Below are 26,436 nucleotides of genomic sequence, written 5' to 3'. Positions count from 1 at the left end.
AAGGACCCAGCTATTTAAAACTGACAGTGTTATATTCTCGTGCGAAATGCATATTCGCCCCCACCACGTATTTGCTTTTTATATTTGGGTTTTTATAGATGTGGTATTTTCTAAAAGAAAGGTATACCTATGATGACTATGGAACTGCTTGGAAATTATATACATAAGATTTAAAATATAGTTTTGAAAAAATAACATTGTTACCTAGTAAAATTCATTTTACTAATACAAATACTAAGAATTCATGCCCTCTGGGCAGAGATGTACAAGAATCTCAATGATAAAGATGAATAGTTTATATTTCTATAGCACTGTACATACATTATCTCACTTTATCCATACTACAGTCCTCTGTCATTATCCTCTTTTTACAGATAAATAACTTGAGGCTTATAAATTTAGGTGACTTGCCCAATGTGTCACATAGCTAGCAAGAACTGGAATTCAACTCCAGAGTTCTTCTCACTATCCCATGTTGACTGTGTAATTCCTCTAGCAATTATCTGCAGATTGGATGTAATGCTTCAGTATATCACCATTTAGTATTCAATTACGAAATTTAATTATTTCAAGTGATTTCAATATTGTAACGTAGGCCAACAAAAGGAACCATAGTGTGATAATTTAACTTGCCTCGATTAAACTTCCACTTCAACCATCAATGCAGACAGAAGCATGGAAAGGGTTGCTTCATCTTTTCTATATCTATCACTTCCCCTATATCAGGTGTTCTTACCCTGGTGTCTGTGAACTTTAAGCAAATATATTTTGATAACTACATTTCAATAGAATTTATTTCCCTTGTAATCGTATGCATTTTAGTTTATGAATTTAGTTCATGCATTTAAAAACATTATTCTGAGAAGGTTTCACCATACTGTCAAAGGATCCATGACACAAAAATAGCCAAGAACTCCTTCACTATATAATAATGAACTAAATGGAGTTTCTTAATAATGATGCTGAAAGGCAGTACTAACAGGTACTAAAAGCTGATCATAAGAGTATACACACTTACACACATGTGTGTGCATGTGTACATATTGAACACAGGTGATAGGGACCACGATTTGGCATTATATCCACTAAATAACAATCCATATTATAATGAGACTCCATGATCTTGATGAAACTTAAGAACAAAATTAGATTGTCACTCAATTAAAATATTTTGCAAAGAGAGTAACTAATAAAAAGCATTCATTTTTGCCAAAACATGTAACTGGATTCCAAAAAATTGAGTTATTAGCATAGTTAAGGAATTAGAAGCTTTGAAAGCTTTTTTAAAAAGTAAGTTTGTCATTTAATTTGACTAAATATAGGAGAACAATAGAGAGGGAGAAAAGGGAAAAGGAAAGAGCCAGAAAAGGAGAGGGGAACAGAAAAGGAGAAAGGGGAAAATCATAACAGAGTTCCTGATTACCATCATCTTAAACTGATGGTGCAAAAGTGGCTCCTCAAGGGCACAAATGTTTGGTGAGGTTTAAAAATACATACAGTCCGACAGATGGTTACAATCATTTTCTGGCAGTTCTTGTGTTTTGATTTCAGATTTAAAAAAAAAAACAACAACAAAAAACCTTATAACCATATTTTATATTCTTCCGTCACCGCTGACCACCTGCCAGGGTTGAAGTAACTATTTGACCTTTTGATAGCCTTTAGCCCATCTGGAAAAGAACCTGAATCAATTGATAGACACTACTCCTTGGCACTTCCATCGGAAAGGAAAAAGAAAAGAAGGGCCTCTCTAGAAAAGCTCCACTTGGAAAACTGCATGGGAAATGAAACACAGATTTAAAGCTATATATTCAAAACAGTAAATTCTACCAGTGTTCACAACCATCCTAAAATTTCAAGTGGAACCCAAGATGGGTCATTTCAATTCACCTGCCCAGTGAAATCTATATACCTTTAAGTGACTAGTCCCTTTTCACATTTTGCTTGTCAAGAACCTGTTTCAATATTTAATTCAAGAACAAAGTCAAATGTATTTGCAGACTGTGCTTAAAGTGCCACTGAGTCAAATTTTTGACACCTAAAAATGCAGAGGTTGTGAATATATCCCTACTTGACCAATCACTTATTTTTAAACAAGCTCAGTTCTTAAATTCCAGTTTACTTGACTCCTTTCTGTTCTGATTGTTGGGTCAGACCATCAACTTAACCAGCTGACAGGGTGGAACAGAAATCGTTTCCTTTGGGGTCAACTCCAACACCATAATTTCAAGTACACTGTGCTGTACCCAGCAGCATGTCTACTGATGTGGTTTAGAGTCGCTCCTCCAGGGCTGGGAGAGTCTCCTTTACTGTGCACGAAGCTTAACTATAATTCATCCAAGAGGGATAATTTCCAAATTGTACTAGGACATGTCTTATTTTTTATAATACTTTTTTTTTAAAGCTGCTATTCTTCTTGTCCATTCATGGGAAAGCCTGTTGATATACAAAATTCTCATCTGACTCTCGTAAGCCTACGAGAGCTAGGCACGTAAGTGCTGGAGAATCTTAGTGGGACAGGTCAGCTCAAAGCCAGACTCATCAATTATGACTCCCATTTCCTCACTTCCCACCAGCCAAGCTCTTAATACTCTCTTCCCTCCTCACTTCTGTAGTACTATACTAATTTGTATACATGCTGTGTCTGCTTCCCCTGTCCCCATACAGAATATATATTTGAAGGGAGAAACTGTTTCATTTCTGTCTTTAGATCTTCAATGCCTTACATTTAATAAATGCTTGCTGTATTATATCCTCTTCTCTATACTACTGCATTAATTAGCCCTGCCATTTTTCCAATTGCTTAGCCTCAAACCTTAGGAGTCATCCTGGACTCATCCCTCTCTAGCCACCAAATACAACGTCTAGTTTTCAAAATGCCTGACATATCTCTCTTTTCCATTTCAATGACATCCACCACCATGGTCCAGATCTTATTACCTCACACTTCAATTGCTACAAAAATTACTACCTCCCAATCCTAAAAAAGGGCTGGAATTTACTCTTCTGACTCCATCCTTCTCCATTTAGTTCCTCTTTTACACTGCTGAACTTCTTGAAAAGTTATCTATACTCAGTGCTTTCACTACCTGATATCAGGGTCTTCTGACTTCCCACCACTTTATTGAAACTGCCTTCTCTAAGATCACCATTGCTCACCCAGTCACCCCTCTCATTCTTCAAACTCCGTAACTATTCTGTGTCATCTGAGAAGGTTAACCACTCTTCTAGAACTGTCTTCCCTCTTAGTTTCAGAGACAATGCACTTTATCCCAGTTCTTCTCCTACTTTGCTACAGTTGTGTGCTAATTACTTGGGACAACCAATAATTTTATTATGGTTTAATTCTGTGACAATAGTGATCATGTATGTCTGCTTCTGTTGACAGCAGGATGACTCAGAACGTCTGACCTTAACCAAATAAATCTGAAGCTGTTTTCTCTCACTTTTTAGTTCTGTCAGGTAAGTGCTAAATTTCACACTATATACTTCTGTTTCTTTGCTGTATTCTTAATTCTCTGTTTGAAAGGATGGACATTATTTTACAGAAATTTATAAAAATTGTAGTGCACTTCAAAGACTGTTAGATATTACAGTGAGCAGTTTTCAGTCACAGGATCAATACAATGGAGAAACTGTATACTCTCTCCAGTTGAAGCAAACCCCAAGAGAGGAATTATGCACCAGAGGTAGAGCAACTACAACTTTTTTCCACTGCAGAAGAAAGTTAAGAAGTCAAGAAAAGTAACAGTTTTATGAATTAACAGTGGAAAATACTAATCCCTAAAGTATTCACTCAGCACCCCTCTCCATACTCTGTCAGGGCCTGCAAAGCAACTTACTGCCTTATGCTTTGGGACCCACTCAGGAATTTCCTTTCTTCTATAATCTCTGCTGGTTCAAAATATCCCTTCCTTTGCCGTAGCTCAGTATTGCAACAAGCAGCAGCAAACCTCTACTCTGCCCAATCGTGTGGCAGAGATATAGGAGAAGGTAAAAGCATTTCCTTTCTGCCTGGGGGTATGAGAGTTACAGTAGTTTATGTGCCTCAGTTGAGGGACTGAGAGGCTGAAGAAACTCTGTCCAGAATACCTACTCCATCCTCTCTCACAAAGTGGTAGATATAAAAAAAAGGGGTGAACAATGACATAGCCCAGAGAATTAAATGGAGAGAACTGGGGCTACGGACAAGTGGTTGGGGCTGCGCTGCGACTGAAGGAAAGAAGAATGAATTCTATCTAAGTCCAATCCTGGCCCCCCCAGAAGCTACTTAGGGAATCAACATGAGACGAGGCTGAGACAACGTTAAGGTCTAGCCACAGAGGGCAAACTCACCATCAAAGGGGAAAGAGCCAGAAAGTGAGCAAAAGGAGAACATAAAGAAAAAAGAATAAAATCAACAAAATTCTCAGGAGGAACAAAATTCAGTTAAAAACCTATAACACAAACAAATCAATTTATAAGGCAGATCATAAAATTAGAATGACTATTAAGACATCTAAAACATTACAAATATTATAAGACAAATTAAATTTGAACCAACACATAATGAAACACAGAGCACTGTGGATTCCCAAGAGAACATTCCTATTCTCAGCAAGATGTTCCAGAATTGGTTCAAGTAAGAAATAATTTAGATGAGAACAAATGGCAGAATTTACAGTCTGCAAAGCAGAAATAATTAGCAAAATAGAAAAACTTGAATCCATTCATTTGCTTGAATCTACTCATATTGCTCCTTATAGCTGGAATATTCTTCTTCCTTTTACTTGAATACTTTCATATTTCATGAATATACCCATACTTTCAAGGTCAACTCAAATTCCATCTTCTCTATGTAGCCTTCCCCGATCTCCCATCAGTAACACTATTTTTGCCCTCAGATGTCACAAACAACTTTTATTGACACTTTACAATAAATTTATGGGTTGTTATGCTATAATTATTTGTAGATGTGATAACTGTTATACCTTCCCTCCACCCCACACTAAATTGTTAGCTCCATAAGTATAAACAATTTCTTTTTTAATCTAATGGAGTCTCAGTACCTAACAACAGTGCTCTGCACAAAACAGGTGCTTAATGAATGCTTACTAAATTTTAAAATAAGTCATTTCTCTGCTTGAAACACCTCAACAGTTTCTAGTTTCTTATTTATGTCTAAACATCTCTTCCTGAATTTTAAAAATCCTTACAACCTAGCCCAACCCTACCTATGCAACTATATTTCCCTTGAATATGAAACCCTCTACTTTAATCAAGTCACTCACCTCAGTAACCCATCACCAAATTATGCACATTCTCACTTCTGTATATTCACTTATATTATTCTCCTCCTCTAGAATGTCTTTCCTTCTTCCATAAACCTAGTTAAACCCATCCCAAGTGCATCTCAATCCTCATCTGTGCCACAAAGCCTAAACTGATTTTTCTCATTGCTGAAATTCTATCATACATGTAGTTTATATTATATCACTTAGCATAATTTGACATCATCTTTTGTTATCCACTATGTTTCATAGGTGTTGATATCTCTCATCAACCAGATCATAAGCTTTCTGAGAACAGCGTGCAGGCCTTATACTATTTCCACATCAACACAATACACAAGAGTCCTGAGTACGTGAGGGGGTCAATAAATAGTTACTGGAGTAGACAGAAGGTTAATGAAAGGAATATTGCAGGACCTTTCAAATATCATTTCTAATAATTTGCAAAAGTTTTCATATTTTCTACCAATTTTGTATATATTTGTATCTGTCTTTAAAAGATTATCAGGGAAAATCTTTAAAAGATTATCAGGAAAAAAGATTATCAGGTAATTTAAAAGAAAAAGAACAAAGGAGGAAATGGTAGCAAAGGGAGATTAGGAGACAAAGCACAGGTTAAATAATAAGTAAATGACTGAGCTGATCTTGAGACTTGGAATCCAGTATTTCTTCTTCTAGATCACAGACTCTAGCAATCATTGACTAGATTTTGAGAAGCTACCATGGATATGCCATGGGCACCACTTTGGAAGCAGCAAAGTTTCAAAAAACAAACAAACAACAAACCATGTTGGCCCAACTGGACAGAAACTAAAGTCAATTCGAGGTGCCATTAGCCTCATTGTGAGCAAGGGTTAAGGTTTCCTTTTCCTGGCTTAGTCCACCCACCATTCAGATCCCACCAACTGGGCACCCAACTTTATTGCCAATGTCCTCTTCCTCCTTCACCCACTTGGCTCAATACTGACCCTCTATGTTCATTTCCTTTCCAAAGTCCCTGTTCTATGCCAATCCTTGGGCCCACTCTTCCCTTCCTAATAATCATGAGTCATTCAACAATGCCTCTTCCCTTTCCCCTGCCACCTGCAACGTGGACGGCAGATATGGCTCTTGACAGTCCTTGGATAAGCAAAGAGTCGCCAACTACATTCCTGGTAAAATGGAGGATAATTAGGCATTCCCCAGTTGGAAGCCAGAAGCTAGGTGGAGCAGTGGATAGAGCCAGGGCCCTGGAGTCAGGAAGACCTAAGTTCAGATATGGCCACAGACACTGACTTCTATGTGACACTGGGCAAATCACTTAACCCATTTGCCTTAGTTTCCTCATCTGGAAAATGGGGAAAATAAAAGCACCTACTTTTAAGGGTGGTTGTGAGGATCATCTGAGATAATAATTGTAAAGTGCTTAGGACAGTACCTGACACACAGTTAAGTGCTATATATATAAATGTTAGCTGCTGCTGTTCAGTTGTTTTTCAGTAGCGTCTGACTCTTCGTGACCCCATTTGAGGTTTTCGTGGTAAAGATACTGGAGTGGTTTGCCATTTCCTGAACTGAGGCAAACAGGGTTAAGTGATTTGCCCAGGGTCACTCAGCTAGTAAGTGTCTGAAGCCAGATTTGAACTCAGGAAGCTGAGTCTTCCTGACTCCAGTTTCAGCACTCTATCCACTGTGTCACTTAGTTATTAGCTATTATTACCTTCTGCCTGTTACTATGTCCACCAGATCCCTAAACGCTGCTATCTGACACATGCTAAGGTCCTACTAGTCTCTCTACCTACTCTGCAGCTGAACACTCCTATGTGCTGTCTCCTCCCAATTACAATGTGAGCTCCCTGAGGGTAAAGACTGTCTCACTTTTCTTTTTATACCCCTGGTGCTTGGCACACAATATTTAATAAACGCTTCTTCATGAATTTATTCAAATGCCATTTTTGGCATATAATTCTTCACGATCTGTCTCCAAGCTACTCTATAGTTCAACTAAACTGTTCTACTTAGCATATACAACATTCCGTCTCTGTCCCTGCCTCTGCAAAGGCTCTGTCTTGTGCTGAAATGTTCTCCTACAACTATCTATGCATCTTGGTGCTCCCCTTAGCTCCCCTTCAAAATCCACCAAAGTGCCACTTTCTATGTGAGGCCTTTCCAGTTGCTTCGTGCCTTCTCTATCAAAATTACTTTTACGTATACTTTGCATTTATCTGTACATTTTAGTTCCCCAGCAGCTTGAGGATTGGGCTTGTTACTTTTTTTTTTTTAAACTTTGTATCTTCAGTACTCAGCATACACACACAGACACACACATTGTGTATATATATGAAATGTATTAGACGTATAACAGATATTATTGATTTTCTCCTCTTTCGTAGGCCACAGTGCTGTGGGCATTGTTTCTCTGGAGTTGGAACCTACTTATGAGCAGCCAGTATTCTGGTGAACTAAAAATTTCTAATGCCCTCAAGGGCAGGGTCTCTGGCCTTTCAATCTTTATCTCTCTCCAGCATGTGACTTAAGAAATGTTAAATAAATTGAATCTACTGGTAGAATGAAAAAGAAATCTCATCCAATTAATAAATATATGCCCTGCCTAAGCCTATTCAGCAGTAATAGCCAAGAAGTAAAGAAAATATTTTAGCATCATTTCTTTAAAAGAACATGAGCATCCCTGCTACATTTCTAATGATGGGTTTTCCCTTTTAAATGATGGAGGCAAAGGACCCTCAGTAATCTAGTAAACTCTAGATGAAACAGGGAAATAAACAAAGCTCATGCTTGACACTGGCTTTCCCTGCTGGAACTCTTGGCTAACTTTAAGCTCTGATGAGTGAAGAGACTGATAGGCCTTGGCACCCATTATAAATATATTTACTCTAATGAGGAAATAATAGTGGCTACTTTACAGATAATAATATAATTACCCCCAGACTTAAATCAGGCTATAAAGGCATAATTAACTGAATTGAACTGCAAATTGAACTCATACAAACTTCAGATGAGCATCTACCTCAGTCTGCAAGGGCAAAGGGGAGGAGCTCTATTACAGAAGAAAAAACAAAAGGGCCATTCACATAGTTTATTAGGAAGCTTAAATCACGTAGTCTCAAAGTAAGATAAGAAAACTAACCTTTTTTCTAAAGATATATTTTTCCAACTGCTCAGTGGATTTTCTTTCCTAATCTTTACTTAAAAAATGAAATCTGAATACGAATACAAACAACTTAAGGGTATTTTTCTCTAAAAACAGGAAAAGTATAGATGCAGAGATTTTACTCCATGAAGAGATTCTCCAACAGAAAAACAAAAATTTCCCTTTATGTCTTAGAGGCCATGTTTACAGAAAGGTCTTCTGATAGGTACTGCAATGCATTTATTTCCAAGTCTCTTCCGACACAATATACAGATATTGGTACATAGTTGTCATAGTTTAAAAATAAACATCACCTTTATGAAAGACCATATGGAAAACATTTTCACTTGCAGAATTTAGCTTAAGCCAAGCTCAACTAGTCCAAATATGATAGTATGATTATAAAGCTTATTCTCTCTAGACATTGTTGTTTGAAAACATTTGGCAGACATTTAGGTGAATCTGGCAATACTGTCATTTCACAATGTGAAAATTAATGCAAATAACTTTCTTAGAAAAAGTAAGCATTGACTATGATTATCTATTACAAGGTTTTTGCTCTTCTTTTTTCAGTGAGAAGATGGGAGAGATGAAGAATAAATATTTGATAACTGAAAAATAAAATTTAATTTAAAAAATCAAGTAAGGAAAAATGAAATAAAATATATTTCCAAATGGAGATAAAATCATTCCTAAACCCAAGAAATTCTATATGGTCTAAGGAAATTCTCACCCTAAAGATGAAAAAATAAGGAATTCATATAAAAGTTAGCTGTATTATATAACTTCGACTGATCAAACACTTGGAAACCCAATTGACTAGTTTTGAATTGTGTGTCCTCTTTAAAAATTTAAAGCATGAAACACTTTTAAGAACAAAGCAACATTCCTTTAAATATAGTATTTTAACCCTTTTTTCTTACAAATTTAAAAGAGAACTCACATATATTTGAGTTTTCTGATATCGCTGGAATAAATTGTGCAATATGGAACCCTCATGGAGGTCTATCAGTGTAGCCATGTTTTCCACCCCTTCTTCATTTGATGGATGCATAGCTGTCACCTTTTGCTGTGTAATCGTATTCTGTTTGTAGGTGAATACCTGGAAAGAAAGGATTCATTAGATCTTTTAGTTATCACCACCAGTAAGTTAGCCTTACAAAGAACTTTAAAGTAAACTGGGAATCATCTGAACAATACAGTTTTTACTTGTGTCATTAAAAAAAAAAAATTCAAGGCTTTCACATCAGGTTACATTCTAGACTACTTGGAGGGTGAGGGTAGAGCTGACATTTACATAGCACTTTCATGTTTATATACATAATTTCATTTAATGTCCACAATAACCCTATGAATGAAGTGCTATAACTATCCCAGTTTTACAGATAATGAAACTGAGGCTCAGTAACTTTCCCAGTGTCACCCAGCAAGTAAGTGTCTAAGGCAGGACTTTAAACTAATGTCTTTCTGACTCCAAGTTAAGCACTATCCACTGTAACACATTCATGGAAACTATTAGGATCTACTCAAAGACATACTGTTTGGATAGGAAGGTAAGTTATCCTGACAATTACTATCAGATGTTTCTGACAGATATTAGTTTAAACGTTCACCATCCTTAGGGAACTATGGAAATTGGAGGTCTATAATCCACTCCCTTGACAGTATCAGATTAAAACACAGGTGCTCCGATTTTTCAAAGTGTTGTATATAATCTCTAACACAATGTTCATGTAGCACTATGGGCCAAATTTCTAATAGTTATATTGAAAATAACATATATTTGCTTGTAAAATTCAGGGCATGCAAACATCACAGAAATATTTTGAAGATGTTCTTGGAAGATGGTCTCAGCATCTGAGCAATAAACTTTGATGTGTTCTTTTGACAAAACAATTTTGGGCCCAGGACATGATGAATTTCATTTCCTTGTGGACTTTTTCTTCCCCATTTCGTTCTTAAAGTTCACAGCATTGATAATCAGTTCCTCTAAATATTGAACAATTCATACCTTTTTTTCCTATGGAATTGTTTAGTGGATAAAAATTCCTTTTTGAAATGGAGTGGTCTCCCTTTGTGAATGATGATTAAGGACAGGATTAACCATATAACAGTCATGTTTAGGGATGTGATTTGAGCAACTAACACATACAAATCTGTATATGGCAAAGTATTTCATATGGAAACTTCACTGTCAATTTATGTACCATTATTACATGACAAACTTTTATATAACAGTAATATCAGTAAAAATGATTTTAAAATTAAGAGAGTATTTATTATTAACATGGAACATGATAAGCTTTCCCCCAAACTGCTAGAATTATACTTTTACAAATATAAGCCTTACTGGAGATAATAACAGTCAACAACTATTTTAAAAAACTATTGAGATCCCTATGTGGCAACAAACTGCTTGTTAATACAGGAAATAATGACACATAAGTACACTCTCTGTCACCAGGTGTCATCAGGAGAAAAAAAAACTACCAACCCAATGATTTTTCCAAAACATTAGAAATGACAAGCTTCTTCTTAACCTTTGTTTTTCTCCTATCATGGATTCCTTTGGGCAGTCCGGTGAAGTCTACGGACCCTCTCAGAATTATGGCTTTTAAATTAATAAAATAAAATATACAGAATTACAAAGGAAACCAAAAATATTGAAATAGTTATCAAAATATTTGTAAAAGTTTATAGAACTCTGAGTAACCCTATTCCAAAGAGTCCTTGAAACTTCAATACTAATTTTTTCTACCACATGAAGACCAAGAGCTGCTCAAAACTACAGAAAAAGAGTTGTCACAAACCAAGGCAGAGCCCGACTCATTATACCTTCTGGAAAAGAGCTGCTTTCTTTAAGCTGCCTTAACATGGGAGATAAAAAGGCCCTTTCTGTGTCCCATACTTGTGCACAGCTGGTCAAGTGCAAGCCATATGTGCCCTGGCTGTCTCTCCTCTCTGTGGCGGCCAATGTCACATGAGTACATTTAAGGTCCAGGCGATGGACCAAGCTTTGTTGTTGTGCAAGAAAAGGGAGCTGTGGGGCATTGCCAACATTGCCCACAATGACAAGGTATTGGAGAAAAGAGCAGGATGTGAACACGTGGCACTTACAAGAATAAAAGCCTCCAGAAGCATGTCTCATGTATAATGGTAAGAGAGAAGAAAAACACAAAAGCAGAGACTTGGGCATTTGGTAACAAACACTTAGGTATAAAATAAGAAGGATAATCAGGGACTGCTATAAAACCCCTCCAAGCTACACTCCCAAGTCTCCAAATAAAGCCCTACTCTGCTGCCTCAGCAATAGTGTAGAGGTGACCTTGGAGCCTCAAAATCTATGTTGATGGAGCTGAAGCTCCCATAGGTATAGAAAAGTTTCAACATAATGACAGACTATTGTATCAGGACTAACAAGCAAGTTTCAGAAAGTTCATTACTAGAAAATGATTTTTAAAAAATTAATGAAACATCAGCTTTTAAAAAGATAGAAGGACTGCAATCTACATCAGTAAAGGGATTGTCCACATCGATGAAATCATAGCTGGTCTGAAGTTTTTTTTTTCCTTTTTCTTTTCCCAATCAGTGGTTTTATTTCTGAATGATTTTTTTTTTGTTACCCTGAACTCAAACATCAAAGAACATGAGCATTTTAACATAAATAGATGATGTGAAGTACTTAAGAAGGCAGACTGAACATACCGAAGCAAATAAACAGAAAGTTGATTTAGGGCTCCTTGGTGACTGGGATACTTTTAACAGAAACTGACTGTACTCACACTGCATTGAACTAAACACTTGGGTGTCTACACTTACTGACATCCAAACCATAACCTTGCATGTGTATCATTCAGTGTAATCCATCATGCCCAGCCAAGCCTGAAGGCCTGGAGGCAATATCTACTATCCTCTACTGCTTTGCATGGTCAGATACATGGAATAGATAAGGAACAACAGTATCCTCGAAAACAAATCACAAAGAAGGTGTTCAAATGTTTTATTTTCCAGAAATATGGAAAATGGGTTATCACAGCTGGGAAAAAGGGACAGAGGAATAGACGGCAAAATAAGTTGTTATAGTTATAAGCTGTGGTACCAAATCCATCATCAAAGACAGAAGAATGCTGAAAAAAAATGATACTTAGAGCTAAAACATGGGGGGAAGGAGGGGAATCGCCTAAAAGTATTTAGGCAGGTGTTAACCATATTGAAATGGAGGCTCTCTTTCTCAAAGTACCCTAACATTGTCAGGGTTTTAAGAATAACAGGAATGTAATAAAATACTATTGTCCCATAAGAAATGATGAGAGGAATAGTTTCAGAGAAACTTGCAAAGATTCAGAGTAAATGCATAGTAAAGTCAGCAGAATCAGGAGAAAAATTTAGACAGTAACAGCACAAACTTTGAATATTTAAGAACTCTGATCAATGCAATGATTCCAGGGCAGCACACTACCTACCCTCCTGACAAAAATAGTGGAATCAAGATGAAGAATGAGACGTGATTTTTAGACACAGCCAATGTGAAAATTTATTTTGCCTGACCATGCATACATATTACAAGGGTTTTGTTTTGTGTTTCTTTTTTCTCCCCACTGTGGACAGGTAGGGGAAGCTGGCAAATAAAGGGAGGGTGAAAATAATAAGAATTTTTTAAAGGCCACTACATTTTACAAAAAGTAAATGAAAACACCTTGTCAGAGGTTCCTCCAGTAGACATTGGACTCAGAGGTTGTTATATCCATTTGGACAATCCTAGAATCCTCTTAGGCTGAAGAAAACAAAGTCATTATTGTCGTAATGGAGGCAGATCCTGCCTACTGTCTGCTCTCTTCCCACTCAGAAATGCCTTTCCTCCACTTACCTCTCATTCCCAAATCTACAAAAACCCTGAGCTATTAAATTGGAAGAGGGTATTTAACATTGTCTTCCACTGTCTTCTGATAACGATCAAGGCTCTTGCCTATGACTTTGGTACCTCCCCAGGCTCTGTCCCATTCTTAGCTTCTCCAGTCTTTGCTTAGATTGTCTACCTCTGTTCAACCGTATACCCAGTACCATTTCCTAAGTAAAACTACCTCATCCCTTCACCCCATCAGTCTCATTTGCTCTAGTTAGGAGTTTTACCCAGGTATTGGGTATATTCTCAATCAAATTCTAATTGTACTTCTCACTTCTGATACCTGGAGTAAATGACTAAATTATTACTCTTCCAGGACTCTTCCAGGCACTGGGCCTGGAATCAGGAAGACCTGAGTTTAAATCCAGCTTCAGACACTGTGTGACTCTGAGCAAGTCATTTAACTTCTGTTGCCTCAGTTTCCTCACCTATAAAAGAGGGGTAATTGTACTTACCTTCCAGGGTTGTTGTGAGGACCAAAAGAATAATAAGTGTACATTTCTTAGCACAATACCTGAGGCATAGTAGGTGCTTAATAAATGCTTATTTGCTTCCTCCTTTCCCTCCATAGTGCCAGCCTCCCTACTAAAGGACAATTGCTGGTCCAATCTTATTATTCCAACAAAGATAAATCTCCAGGACATACTCTGAAGAATCCCAAACACACCACTGCCCTTACTAACAAGGAGTTAGGAATCAAGTCAACAAGCATTTAATAAATGCCTATTATGTGGCAGGTACTGGGGATACAAAGAAAGGCAAAAAAACATTCCCTGCTCTCCAAAAGCTCACGTTCTAAAGCAGGAAACAACATGCAGACAACTATGTACAAAAAAGAGATGTGCCAGATGAAGTGGAGATAATCAACAAAAGGAAGGCATGAAAGATTGGGGAAGGCTTCCTGAAGAAGACAGGATTTTAGCTAGGACATGAAGGAAGCCTGGGAAGCCAGGAGATGGTGATGGATGAGAGGGGACAGAAGTCTAGGCATTGGGGGGGGGGGGGATATTATGTTATAACAGAAAAGTGATCAGTGACATTTGATCAAAGAATACTTGGAAGGAAGTAAGATACAAAGATATGGAGAAATGGAGAAAGAGACCAGGTTACAGAGGCCTTTAAAAGCCAGAAGATTTTATATTTTATATTATATATTATTATATTATATTTATATTTTATATTTTACCCTAAAGGAAATGCCACCATATTGGCAATTTTTCTTAGAATACATAAAACCCAACAGGCTCTCAATTACAGAGAGACATGAATCAAGAAGCATGGTGTAGGGGAAAGGTTTGTAGTCAGAAGCCCTGGGTTCCAGCCCAAGCTCTATACTTACTAAATCTACTATTATTATCTATTACTACTTCAATGGTTAGCAAGTTGTTTAAACTCTGAAAGCCTTAATTTCCTTCATATGTAAAATGGAACAGTAATACACAACCTACATTATGAAGTACCTTACAGCACTTTGTTATTATTGATAATTACTTTTAAAATCATTTAAAATCCTAAAAGAATGTACCTACTTAAAATCCCCTCATTCATCCTCCTTAAGAGGAAAGAACATACTGTATGTGTTCTTCTATCCACAAATGTGTACATGGGTGTGTCTACTTTATTCTGTGCTTGTTTTCTCATTTACCTATGAAATGGAAATCCCTTAAGAACCATATGGTACAGCTAAGGTAAAAAAAAAATCTGGAAAACCTACAACACAAAATAATTTAGAAGATAAGGGCATTATCTAAGACATAGGAATTGGCTGAATTATGGAAATAAACTATAAATGAGAGAGCTCCTCAATCCAGATAAAAAATATTCGACAAGTATATACTAATTTTAACATATACATGTGTGTATCTAAATAATACTGATGAAAATGAGTATTTAAGGGCAAATTACCTACCTAAAATTCCAACTACTATTGTAGTTCTTTCTCAGAAGCCATACAGTCAAACCCATATCTGAAATCCTAGTGTATCAGTGTTTTTCCTAAAATGTGGTGCCTGGAGCTGAACAAAATACTCCACATTTGGTCTGACCAGGGCACAATACGATGAGATGATCACCTCCTTATTCACGCAAGTATTCCTCTCCTAATATAGTCCTTTTGCTTTATGGGAGGCTGGATCATTTCCCACCCAGCTACTTTCCTGGACTTGATGATCTCTAAAAACTCATCAGTCTGCTAGGTGAAATCAATTTGGAAAGGCCTACCTCAGATCGTTTTGAAACCTGCTGAATGACTTTGTCATGCAGCATTTTTTTTTTAAATGCACTGTCTCCCCCACTGGGACTGTGAGCTCCTCCAGGGCAAGGACTGCCTTATGCCTTTCTTTGTATCCTCAGTGCTTAGCACAGTGCCTGGCACATAATAGGTGCTTATGTTTATTGACTCTCTGACTATGAGTCAGAGCACACTGTGGGCTCATGTTTTTCCAAGCCACTTAAATCTCAGATCTTTTTTCAGATGAACTGCCTAACTTTGACTTGTCTATCTTGTACTTAAGATGATTTTCTAGAATCTATGTTTAAGACTTTCTATTTATCCCCATTAAATTCAATCACAGTAGATTCGGCATAATTTTCTACCCTATAGAGATCTTTCTGGACCCTGCCATTCAGTGTGTCATCTGCAGCTACAATAACTCTTTTAACATCTAAATATCTCAAACAGCAGAAACTATCACAGATGCGTGGGACACTACATTAGAGGCCTCATGTCAGGCTAACGTGAAACAACTTAAGACTACTCTGAATCAAGCCAGTCAACCAGTTCAGAATTTATCTAACTATACTATCACCTAGTCCACCTCTCCATCCCATCTATGTGAACAACAATAATGCTTTATTAAAAAGCTTTGCTCAAATCTTAAGTAAACTCTTATCTACCATATTTCTCTGACTTATGAGTTTGGAAATCCTGTCAAAAGAGGAAATAAGGTTAGCCTAGCATGACTAATTCTCGATTAAGATATGCAATCTAATGATCTGATTCATACAGCTAAATCCTAAGAGTCTTTGTGAAATTCAATACCATTCCATAAGCACTTCCAAAAATGAATACTTGCACATACCACTTTCTACCTCTACTTCAGCTCCAGAGACTCTATGGTACCGCAGAGAGAATACTAGACTGAGAGTCAAGGGGAAAAATCCTGGCTTTGTGTACACGCAGGCGAGTCACTGACCTTTCTGAGCCACAGCTGCATTTGAAAAATAGGTAAGATCACAGATTTCCTACCTTTACAAGGTAGCTGTGATCAAAGTGTTTATAAATCCTAAAATGTATTACAGATGCAAAGCTTTGTTGTTCAGTCATTTTTCAGATGTGTCTGACTCTCTGTGACCCCATTTGGAGTTTTCTTGGCAAAGATACTGGAGTGGTTTGCCATTTCCTTCTCCAGCTCATTTTACAGATGAGGAAACTGAGGCAAACAGAGTTAAGTGACCCACCCAGGGTCATACAGCTAGTAAGTGAGGCTAAGTTTGAACTCAAGAGAAGTCTTCCTGACTTCAGGCCCAATGCTCTAACCACTGTACCACCTAGTCGTCCAGATGCCAACCACTATTACAAATAAAATTTTTCTAAAATTAGGGGCAGTATGAGATAGTAGAGAACCAGTCTTGGAATCAGGATGGCCTGGGTTTGGTTGAAGAGAAGGCCAGTTTTGGTCTCAGGTTTATTAAGTTCTGTTTTTGATATATAGTGGCTGTTTGATCCTAGGCAAGTCACTTCACAAATTCTCAGTGGCCCCAAGAAACTCTCTTGACTGTAAATTACAGAATTACTGATCTACATTGGTATAGAAAAGTTCCTCATTGGGAGTTGCTTATACTAATACTACTAAATGTCTAAACAATGTTCTGAAATATTGTGTAGGGAAAAAATTTTCTAGTCCCTAAACCTTTAAGGACTCATTATTTCCCAAAGGATCAAATTCTGTCATCATAAATAGTACAATTATATACAGGTATAGCATATACATATAGTCCATAGTAATACACATATACACACATATCCACCCATCCATCTATATATACAGGCCAAATATGAACTAAGGTCTTCTTCACTCCAGGCTCAGCACTGTATCTACTGTACCATTTAACTGCCTCTGAAAAGGCAGCTAAGTTATCTTCATCTTTACATCCCCCAACCTCTCCATATAGTGTCTAGTATATAAAAAGCACTTAATAAACAACTGTTGATTGACTGACAAAATGAGGTTAAATAATAATTGCACTGCTACCTACCATAAAAAAACCCGAGTTCAAATCCTCCCCCTGACACTATGCTCCTATGTGACCATGGACAAGGCTTCCTGGACCTCAGTTTCCTTATCCATAAAATAGGAGGTAATATCCTTTTTTTCAGACATCTCTATTTCTGTCAAAGTCCTTTCCATCCTTTCCAGTCTCCCAAGTATACAATCTGGTATCATCCTCAACTTCTCTGCCCTCTCCAACCATTCTCCACACAATTGCCAGAGTAATTCTCCTAAAGTGCAAGTCACTCTTATTACTCTGTTATTTAATAACTAAATAAACTCAATTGAGTTGAGAAGGGAAGTGACATAGTCACAGCTCAGGGTTTTAACTCAAATAAACTAATTAAGACTCAACAGTAATAATTAAAATTCCATCTTCTACAGGAAGCCTTTCCCAACTGCTCTTAATTCTAGTACCTTTGTGATTTTCTTTATTATTGTTATTGTAAATATTAATAATAATAACAACAATATAGACAAAAGCACTTTAAAATTTCCCAATCAATTAAGCATTTAAGTACCTACTATATGCAGGCACTTTTCTAGGCAGCAAGAATAGAAGGGAGGGGCCAAGATGGCGGAGTAAAAGCAGTGACTTCCTTGAGTTCTCCCCCAAACCCCTCCAAATAACTGTCAAAAATGGCTCTAAACAAATTCTAAAGCAGCAGAACCCACAAAAAGACAGAGTGAAACAAATTTCCAGCCCAAGACAACCTGGATGGTTGATCAGAAAGGTATATCGTGCCAGGCTGGGAGAGGAATGCAGTTCGGCATTGGTGCACAGGCAGCAGCGAACCTGGAGCAGGCCTCAGAGGACTGAATCACAGGTAGCTGTGGCAGTTTCCACACTTTTCAACCCATGAATGTCAAAGACAACTTAGAAGGTCAGTAGGAAAAGTCTGTGTCGGAGGTGAGAAGGAGAAGCGACATCTCAGCCCCAGTTCCCCAGCTTGGCCCCAGGGCAGCAGCTGCTTCCTGAGTTTCTGGCACACTGACTGAGGGGGAATTGAGGAGCTGATCAGAGGGGAATTGCAGGGATCTCTTTGCTGGTGCAGAATTCTCTTGCTTTGCCCATGCTTGGATCTGGGTCACAGTTCTGGGTAGTGGTCCTAGAGCGAGAAGGAGTATTGGCATTATAGAGCTTGTAGTGGTGGTGGAGAGAGAATCCTCCTCACAGTTCCAAGACAGAAAAGAGTGCTTGTAGTCACTTATAGACCAGAGCACAGCCAGGAAATAAGTAAACACCTCACCCTTGATCATACCACCTTGGAAGAACTGAAAATATGCAGGTCCCTAGAAGTATCTCTGAAAACAGCTGCACAAAACTCCCGAAGCTTGGGACAGTACATTCTCCACACTGGAAGCAGACCTTTACCTTAACAAAGAATTTATAATTCAAGTAATTGGCTGGGATCATGAGCAAGTAGTGCAAAAAGAGTCAGACCATAGAATCTTTGGTGACAAAGAAGATCAAAACATACAACCAGAAGAAGACAACGAAGCCAAAGCTCCTACATCCAAAGCCTCCAAGAAGAATATGAATCAGTCCCAGGCCTTGGATGAGCTCAAAAGGGATTTTGAGAAGCGAGTAAACGAAGTAGAGGAAAAACTGGGAAAAGAAATGAGAATAGTGCAGGAAAATCATGAAAAACTAGTCAACAGCTTGCTAAAGGAGACCCAAAAAAATACTGAAGAAAATAACACCTTAAAAAATAGCCTAACCCAAATGGCAAAAGAGGAAAAGCCAATGAGGAGAAAAATGCTCTAAAAAGCAAAATTGGCCAAATAGAAAAGGAAGTCCAAAAGATTACTGAAGAAAATACTTCCTTAAAAATTAGAATAGAGCAATTGGAAGCTAGTGACTTCATGAGAAATCAAGACACTGTAAAACAAATCCAAAAGAATGAAAAATCAGAAAACAATGTGAATATCTCATTGGAAAAACAACTGACCTAGAAAATAGATCCAGGAGAGACAATTTAAAAATTACTGGACTATCTGAAAGTCATGATCAAAAAAAGAACCCAGACATCCTCTTCCAAGAAATTATCAAGGAAAACTGCCCTGATATTTTAGAACCAGAGGGCAAAATAGGAATTGAAAGAATCTACCAATCATCTCCTGAAAGAGATCCCCAAAGGAAAACTCCTAGGAATACTGCAGCCAAATTCCAGAGTTCCCAGGTCAAGGAGAGAATATTGCAAGCAGCCAGAAAGAAACAATTCAAGTATTGTGGAAACACAATCAGGGTAACACAAGATTTAGAAGCTTCTACATTAAGGGACTGGAGCACATGGAATATAATATTCTGGAGGGCAAAGGAGATAGGATTACAACCAAGAATCACCTACCCAGCAAAACTGGGTATAATCCTTCAGGGGAAAAAATGGTCATTTAGTGAAATAGAGGACTTTCAAGCATTCTTGATGAAAAGACCAGAGCTGGATAGAAAATCTGACTTTCAAATACAAGACTCAAGTGGAACATGAAGAGGTAAACAGGAAAGAGAAATCATAAGAGACTTATTAAGGTTGAACTGTTTGTATTCTGCATGGAAAGATGATATTTGTAACTCATGAGTCTTTTGCTAGTACTAGAGTAGTTGGAGGGGAAAAAACTATATGTATAGATAGCTAGATAGCTAGAGGGCAGAGGGTGAGTTGAAGATGAAGGGGTGATGTCTGGAGAATAAAATTAAGGGGTGAGAGGATTATATGGAGAGAAGGAGAAAGGGAGAGGTAGAATGGGGTAAATTATCTTGCATAAAACAGACAAGAAAAAGGCTTTTACAGTGAAGGGGAAAACGGGGGAAGGTGAGAGGGAATAAGTGAATCGTATTCTCATCAGATTTGGCTTAAGGAGAGAATAACATACACACTCAATTGGGTATGGAAATCTATCTTACCCTACAGGAAAATAGAGGGGGAAGGGGGACAAGAGAGCAGGAAGATGACAGAGGGGAGGGCAGATTGGGGGAAGGGGTAATCAGAAACAAACACTTCTAAGGAGGGACAGGGTCAAAAGAGAGAACAGAATAAATGGGGGGCAGGATAGGATTAAAGAAACATACTTAGTTTTTCACAATATGACTACTATGGAAGTGTTTTGCATGGCTACACATGTATAACCTGTATCAAGTTGCTTGCCCTCTCAATGAGGGTGGGTGGGGAGGGAGGAAGGGAGAAAATTTGGAACCCAAAGTTTTAAAAACAAAAGTTAAAATTAAAAAAAATATTGTTTTCACATGCAATTGGGAAATAAGATATACAGGAAATGGGGTATAGAAATCTATCCTGCCCTACAGGAAAAATGAAGGGGAAGGGGATAAGAGAAGGGGGGCAGAGACAGAAGGAGGGCAGATTAGGAGAAGGGGTATTCTGAATGCGTGCCATCTTGGGGTTGGGGGAGGGACAAGATGGGGAGAAAATTTGGAACTCAAAATCTTGTAGAAGTGAATGTTGAAAACTAAAAATAAATTAATTTTTTTAAAAATTAAAAAAATTAAAATATTGTTACTATATTAAAAAAAAGAATAGAAAGACAAAAATAAAACCATCTCTGCTTTCAAGAAACTTAAATTCTCTTAAAGGAAATAATCTGCATTAAGTAAGTATACATACAAGGGGAAATGTAATATATCATAACATACACATATACACATATATGTATAAACAAATACATACAAATAAGGCAACTTTGGGATGGGAGGCACAAGGAACTGAGAGTCAGAAAGTAGTTCCTCAGCTTAGTCTTGAAGGGGATAAGGAATTGCAAAAAGCAGAGAAAGGCCATTCCAGGCATTAATTCTCTCTGTTAATTATTTCCCACTTCTCTGTACATAGTTTACTTTGTATCTATGTTTGCTAGTTGTCTCCCCACTTAAACTGTAAGCTCCTTGAGGGCAGGGGCTGTCTTTGCCTGTTTTTTGTATCCTCAGTGGTTAGAACAGTGCCTGGCACACAGTGGACACTTAATACTCACTGCCTGACTGACTCGATAAACTTAAGTGGTTCCACATTGCCTCCAGTTGGGCATTTCAAACCCTTCATGATCTGACTACAACCTAGTTTTCCAGCTTTATTTCACTCCTAGTGTATATCTCTCCTCCCTTTAATCTGTGGACAAACCAAACTAACCTTGTTCTCACACACAATATTCCCTCTCCCAACTCAGCCTTTGTACTAGCTGTCCCCCCTGTGGCTGGAATGGGCTTCCTTCTTCATCTTTGCTTTTTAGAATTCCTTATCTCCTTCAAGACTAAGCTCAGGCACCATCTTCTGACTTCCAGTTCCTTGTGTCCTCCATCCCAAAGTTACCTTATTTGTTTATAGATGCTTACATGTGTATGTATACATGTATATACTGTGATAGATTACTGGAAAATTCTAGATGATAAAAATAAAATGACCTTGAAAAGAAAGTTTTTGATAAATACAAAAGGTAAGAAGAATACTCACAACTATATAGCACTTTTAAGTTTACACAAATTGCCATCTTTAAAAACAACCTTGTAAGGCTGACAGCACAATTATTATTACCATTTTACAAAGAAGGAAAATGAGGCACAGTGGGGAGGTTGCACAGCTAGTTAGTAAGTAGCAAAGTGGACTCCAAATCCAAAATACCATGAAACCTCCCTCCAAAAAAACAAACCAAAACAAAACAACACCTCTTTACTTGGAATGGGGTGAAGAATGCAAATATTTTCTACTCAGATTACAAATTGAAATGTGACATGCTAAAGAGAAAAAACGTTTAAAATTCCCAATATCCTTCAAGGATTTAGGGCAGGGGTGGGGAACCTGCAGCCCCAAGGAGACCTGTGGCCTTCTAAGTCCTTGGGTGAGGCCTTTTGGCTGAGCCCAAGTTTTAAAGAACAAATCCTTTTATTAAGGGGATTTGTTCTGTGAAGTCTGAATTCAGTCAAAGAGCCTCACATGAGAACCTAGAGGAAAATATGTGGCCTGGAGGCCGCAAGTTCCCCACCCTGATCTAGGGGAAAACATTTGGTGGCTCTGTATCACATGGAATGTAAATATTTCATATGGAAGATAAAAAAAAAATTATCTAAGAAACAAAACTTGTTTAATCTATATCTAGAACAGCAAACTGGAAATGCACTTCAGTCTTTTTTAAAACCAGACCACCAAGTTGTTTCTTTTCCTATCATCCCTGTTTGTCTTACCCTTAACTTCACTCTAACCACCACCCACGAAAATTAAACTTGATCTCAGACATTCATTTATTCTTATCTATGTGTTCTACCAAAGGGCAGTACAGTCCACAGGCTAAGCTACATCCTTGAACAAGATGTATCACACTTTTCTTTATTAAAGTCATTTGTTATACTGCCTAGCTTACTCTCTTACGAATAATTTTGAGGAGCAAAATACTTATTTCTTTATTTTCCTCAATAAACTGGACCTGAAAACCATCTGATGAATAATTTGGGGCAGATAAGGCTATCTGAGAAATAATGAGAATGAACCTGAGGGAAACAGGAGGGAGACCTGGCAGTCCCAGGGTTAACAAAGTAGACTGACAGGACAATCTGACAGAATCACATAAGGTCAGAGGTCAACTAAAATAACCAGTACTTGAACTAAAGAATCTCCTCTACAACATACCCAAGGAGTTATAACTGTCAACCACCTTTTGCATGAAGATCTCTGTACGGAGAACCCATACAGGAGTCCATTATATTTTTTGAAAACTCTCACTATTAATAGATTTTTCTTTGCATCAAAACAATTTCCTCTCCTTTATCTAATTATTTCCACTTGCTGTGAACTGCCCCGTCTAGATCTGGACTGATTCTTTATCCAGCTATTTTTGAAACACTTTCAATTTTCTTAAGAAATACAACCATGCCACTCTCGTTTTACAACACCCTCAAATCTTTCAACAAGAATTTAATGGAACACCAATATTAAACGCAGAATTAGGAAGAACCAGGAAGTATAATCGCCAAAGGCAGGCCTAGAAACTAGTGTAAGATTCAGGTTTCTGTTCTAGAAAATAATGACAAAAGACTAAAACTTGGCCCTCTTCATATTTAATTTTTAGTATATGTATATGTTGTTTTAAAATACATTTTAGTAATATCTTTTGATCTATAATCATTTTTTGTCACTAACCCTCCCTATTTAGCCCCTCCAATGAGTCCTCTCCTGTAACAAAAACAGTTTAGCAAAACCAACCAACTTGGTGATCATTCTAGCAAGGTATGAACCATTTCATCTCTGCACTGCCTCCTTTCTCTCCCAAAAGGAGGAAGTTACTTCCTCATTTTCTCTGGGGTCAATATTAGTCATTACAATTACTCACTACATTTTAATGGTCTTTTTGTTTACCTTTTTTTTTAAATCACTGGGTATATGGTTCTCTTGCTTTTGTTCCCTCTAAATCTTTCTGTGCTCCTCACACTTGTCAGTTTTTAATGGTGAAATAACACTCCATTGCATTCATATACCTCAATTTGTTCAGTTATCTCCTAAACAATGGTTACCCACTTTATTTCTAGATTTTTGTTTTTTTTTCTTTTTGCTATGATAAAAACTGGTGCTAGGCCTACTGTGGTATATAAGGCTTGCCGCATCTGGTTGTTAGAAGTGTTGAAAATTTGTCTTTTACAAACTCTTCTTATCTGGTCTTATTTGTGTTGTTTTCCTATGTAACTTAGATAATTGGCTTTTATTGGAGATATTAGACAAAGAGGCTCCTTTTTATTTCGACTCTAGTAGTAGTAAAATCTACACAAAGCATCATCATCTTATTTAAATTTATATTTGAAAGAGGAGGCAGGCAGAAAGGTGTATTAGAAAAAAACCACTTAATTTGTTATGGATTCCCATCTCAATTACTGACTGTGTGACTTCAGACAAGTCATTTACTCTCTGGGCCTGTTTCTTTATTTGAAAACAAGGAAGAGTGAACTAGATGGTTCCTGAATTTCTTTCCAGCTCACAACAACTTCAAATTTCTTTTTACAAGAAAGAAAATTCAACATGGAAAACAAATGAAAGGGTTAATTAAACATGAAATTCTTTCATTCCTTCTAGAGACAGAGCTGTTTTTGCTGTGGTAAACTACAGTGATCTGACTGTTGAAGAGTTCATTTTTCAAACCATTAAAGGGAAGTTAATGATTTTATGCCCTTCCCTCCTAAATTTATTTTAAGGCCTTATTTTCGCTTTTTTAAAAGTAATTCATTGAGTTAAAGTAGTAATCAAATGCCGAGAGTGAGACAGTAGTCTCACAATCAATGAGACACAGAATGAGGTGCTGAATAGATCTAGTTGTTTAAAAGTTTAATTTACTATATAACATTCCAAACTTCCTGTGCTTGTAATATTTTCACATTTGATATTAAGGAGCAGCATTGTTTACTCTGTATTTAATAAGCGAGCCAAAATTTTAATAAAGTTCCTTATTCCCAAGAATCAGAACAAAAAGCTTAAGTTCATTAACGGGAAAGGGAGGAAGAAATTGCATTTTACAATCCATCTTTGAACACTGTTATTGCTTATTAGATTGACGCTAGTGCTTTTTTTTTTTCTGGGAATGTTATGCTGTTAATAAAATCTCCCGCAAAATTTGGTAATTTCACTGCATATTCTGAAACAGAAATACAATGACTCACTTGCAGTCTGAAACTAAATTATTCAAAGACTTATCAACTAGATAACCACTACAAAGAAGAAAATAAAAACTGTCTTTTTATAAATAGTTATCTTACATTCTTAAGAAGATTGAGTGGTTTAGGTTTTAGCCTTTTACTAAAATTTGAAGCAACAAAAGTTCCTCACAAAAACCCTAAACAGTCAGAGATTAAATAATTAGATCACCTGTGTGTATCCAGGACTCTCTCCCAAGATCTCCAGGGTTGCTCGCCTACTCCCCCACCCGCACCCTCCAACTCTTAAATGGTTGTTGTTTGTCCGTGAGATCAGCAAGGTGATGCCAAGACTTGCAAGTGAATTGTATTTAAGTGAGGGCTGTGCAAAATCAAAAGGGCTTCCCTTAAAATCAGGTCACTAAACACACCCCGGAGATCTGGCCAGACGGAACAGAACAAAATTTGGAACTACTATCTCTGTTCCTTCACTCTCTTCCGCTTAAACTCTCTTCCGTCCTCTAAGGACACTAAAAGTTTAAAGGAGGTTTATAAAATGAAATATCTTGAATAACTGGGAGATGGGTATTCTCATTCCACATCAGTCACTGACCATCAGACAAACAGATTGATAGATAGACACCACACACACACACACACACACACTCTCTCTCTCTCTCTCTCTCTCTCTCCAATTTATCCTATACAAAGGTTGATGTACATAGCCTTCTGTGTGTAATCTCCCCGTTTGGACTATGAGCTCTACAGCAGGGAGTGTCTTTTTAACTAGTCATTCAATTATTTCTTATGCCCCTACTATGTGCCAGGCACTGTGCTAAACTCTAGGAATACTAAAAGACCCAAAGACATCCTCAAGGAGCGATTCCTAACAACCCCAGGTAAATCACTTAACCTCTGCATGCCGCAACTTCTTTATCTACTAACCTGGCTTTACTTATTTGGCAGGGAAGATGTAAAAACAAATGAAACACTATGTTATTGATAGTTTTTGGCGCAGAGATGAAGTGATCCAAATGGAGAATAATAAAGCAGTGATGTCAAACACACAGAAACAGAGGCCACTAAACTGGACCCAAGGCTTGGCCTTATACTGACTGATTATATTACTAACTGGTTTTAAAAACCACCTATTAACATTATATGACATATAACATTCTACTGTGTTTTTATTTATTTTGTTAAATATTTCCCAATTACATTTGAATCTGGTTCCATAGTGTTACAGT

General features: G+C 37.3%; 1 protein-coding gene across 1 annotated transcript in view; it reads right to left on the bottom strand.

Annotated features, from left to right (window-relative positions):
* The window catches only part of MYO10 (myosin X), a 261,628-nt gene that overhangs the window by 130,209 nt on the left and 104,983 nt on the right, over positions 1-26,436 (bottom strand). Inside the window, exon 3 of the mRNA XM_027868901.1 lies at positions 9,344-9,502. Coding sequence (XP_027724702.1) covers positions 9,344-9,502 — 159 coding nt within the window. The remainder of the gene's footprint in view (positions 1-9,343; positions 9,503-26,436) is intronic.

The sequence above is a fragment of the Vombatus ursinus genome, unplaced genomic scaffold (assembly GCF_900497805.2).
Source record: "Vombatus ursinus unplaced genomic scaffold, bare-nosed wombat genome assembly UNPS02014791.1, whole genome shotgun sequence".
Taxonomy (NCBI): Eukaryota; Metazoa; Chordata; class Mammalia; order Diprotodontia; family Vombatidae; genus Vombatus; species Vombatus ursinus.
Note: the sequence above shows the minus strand (reverse complement) of the source record. Positions and strands in the feature narration are given on the sequence as shown.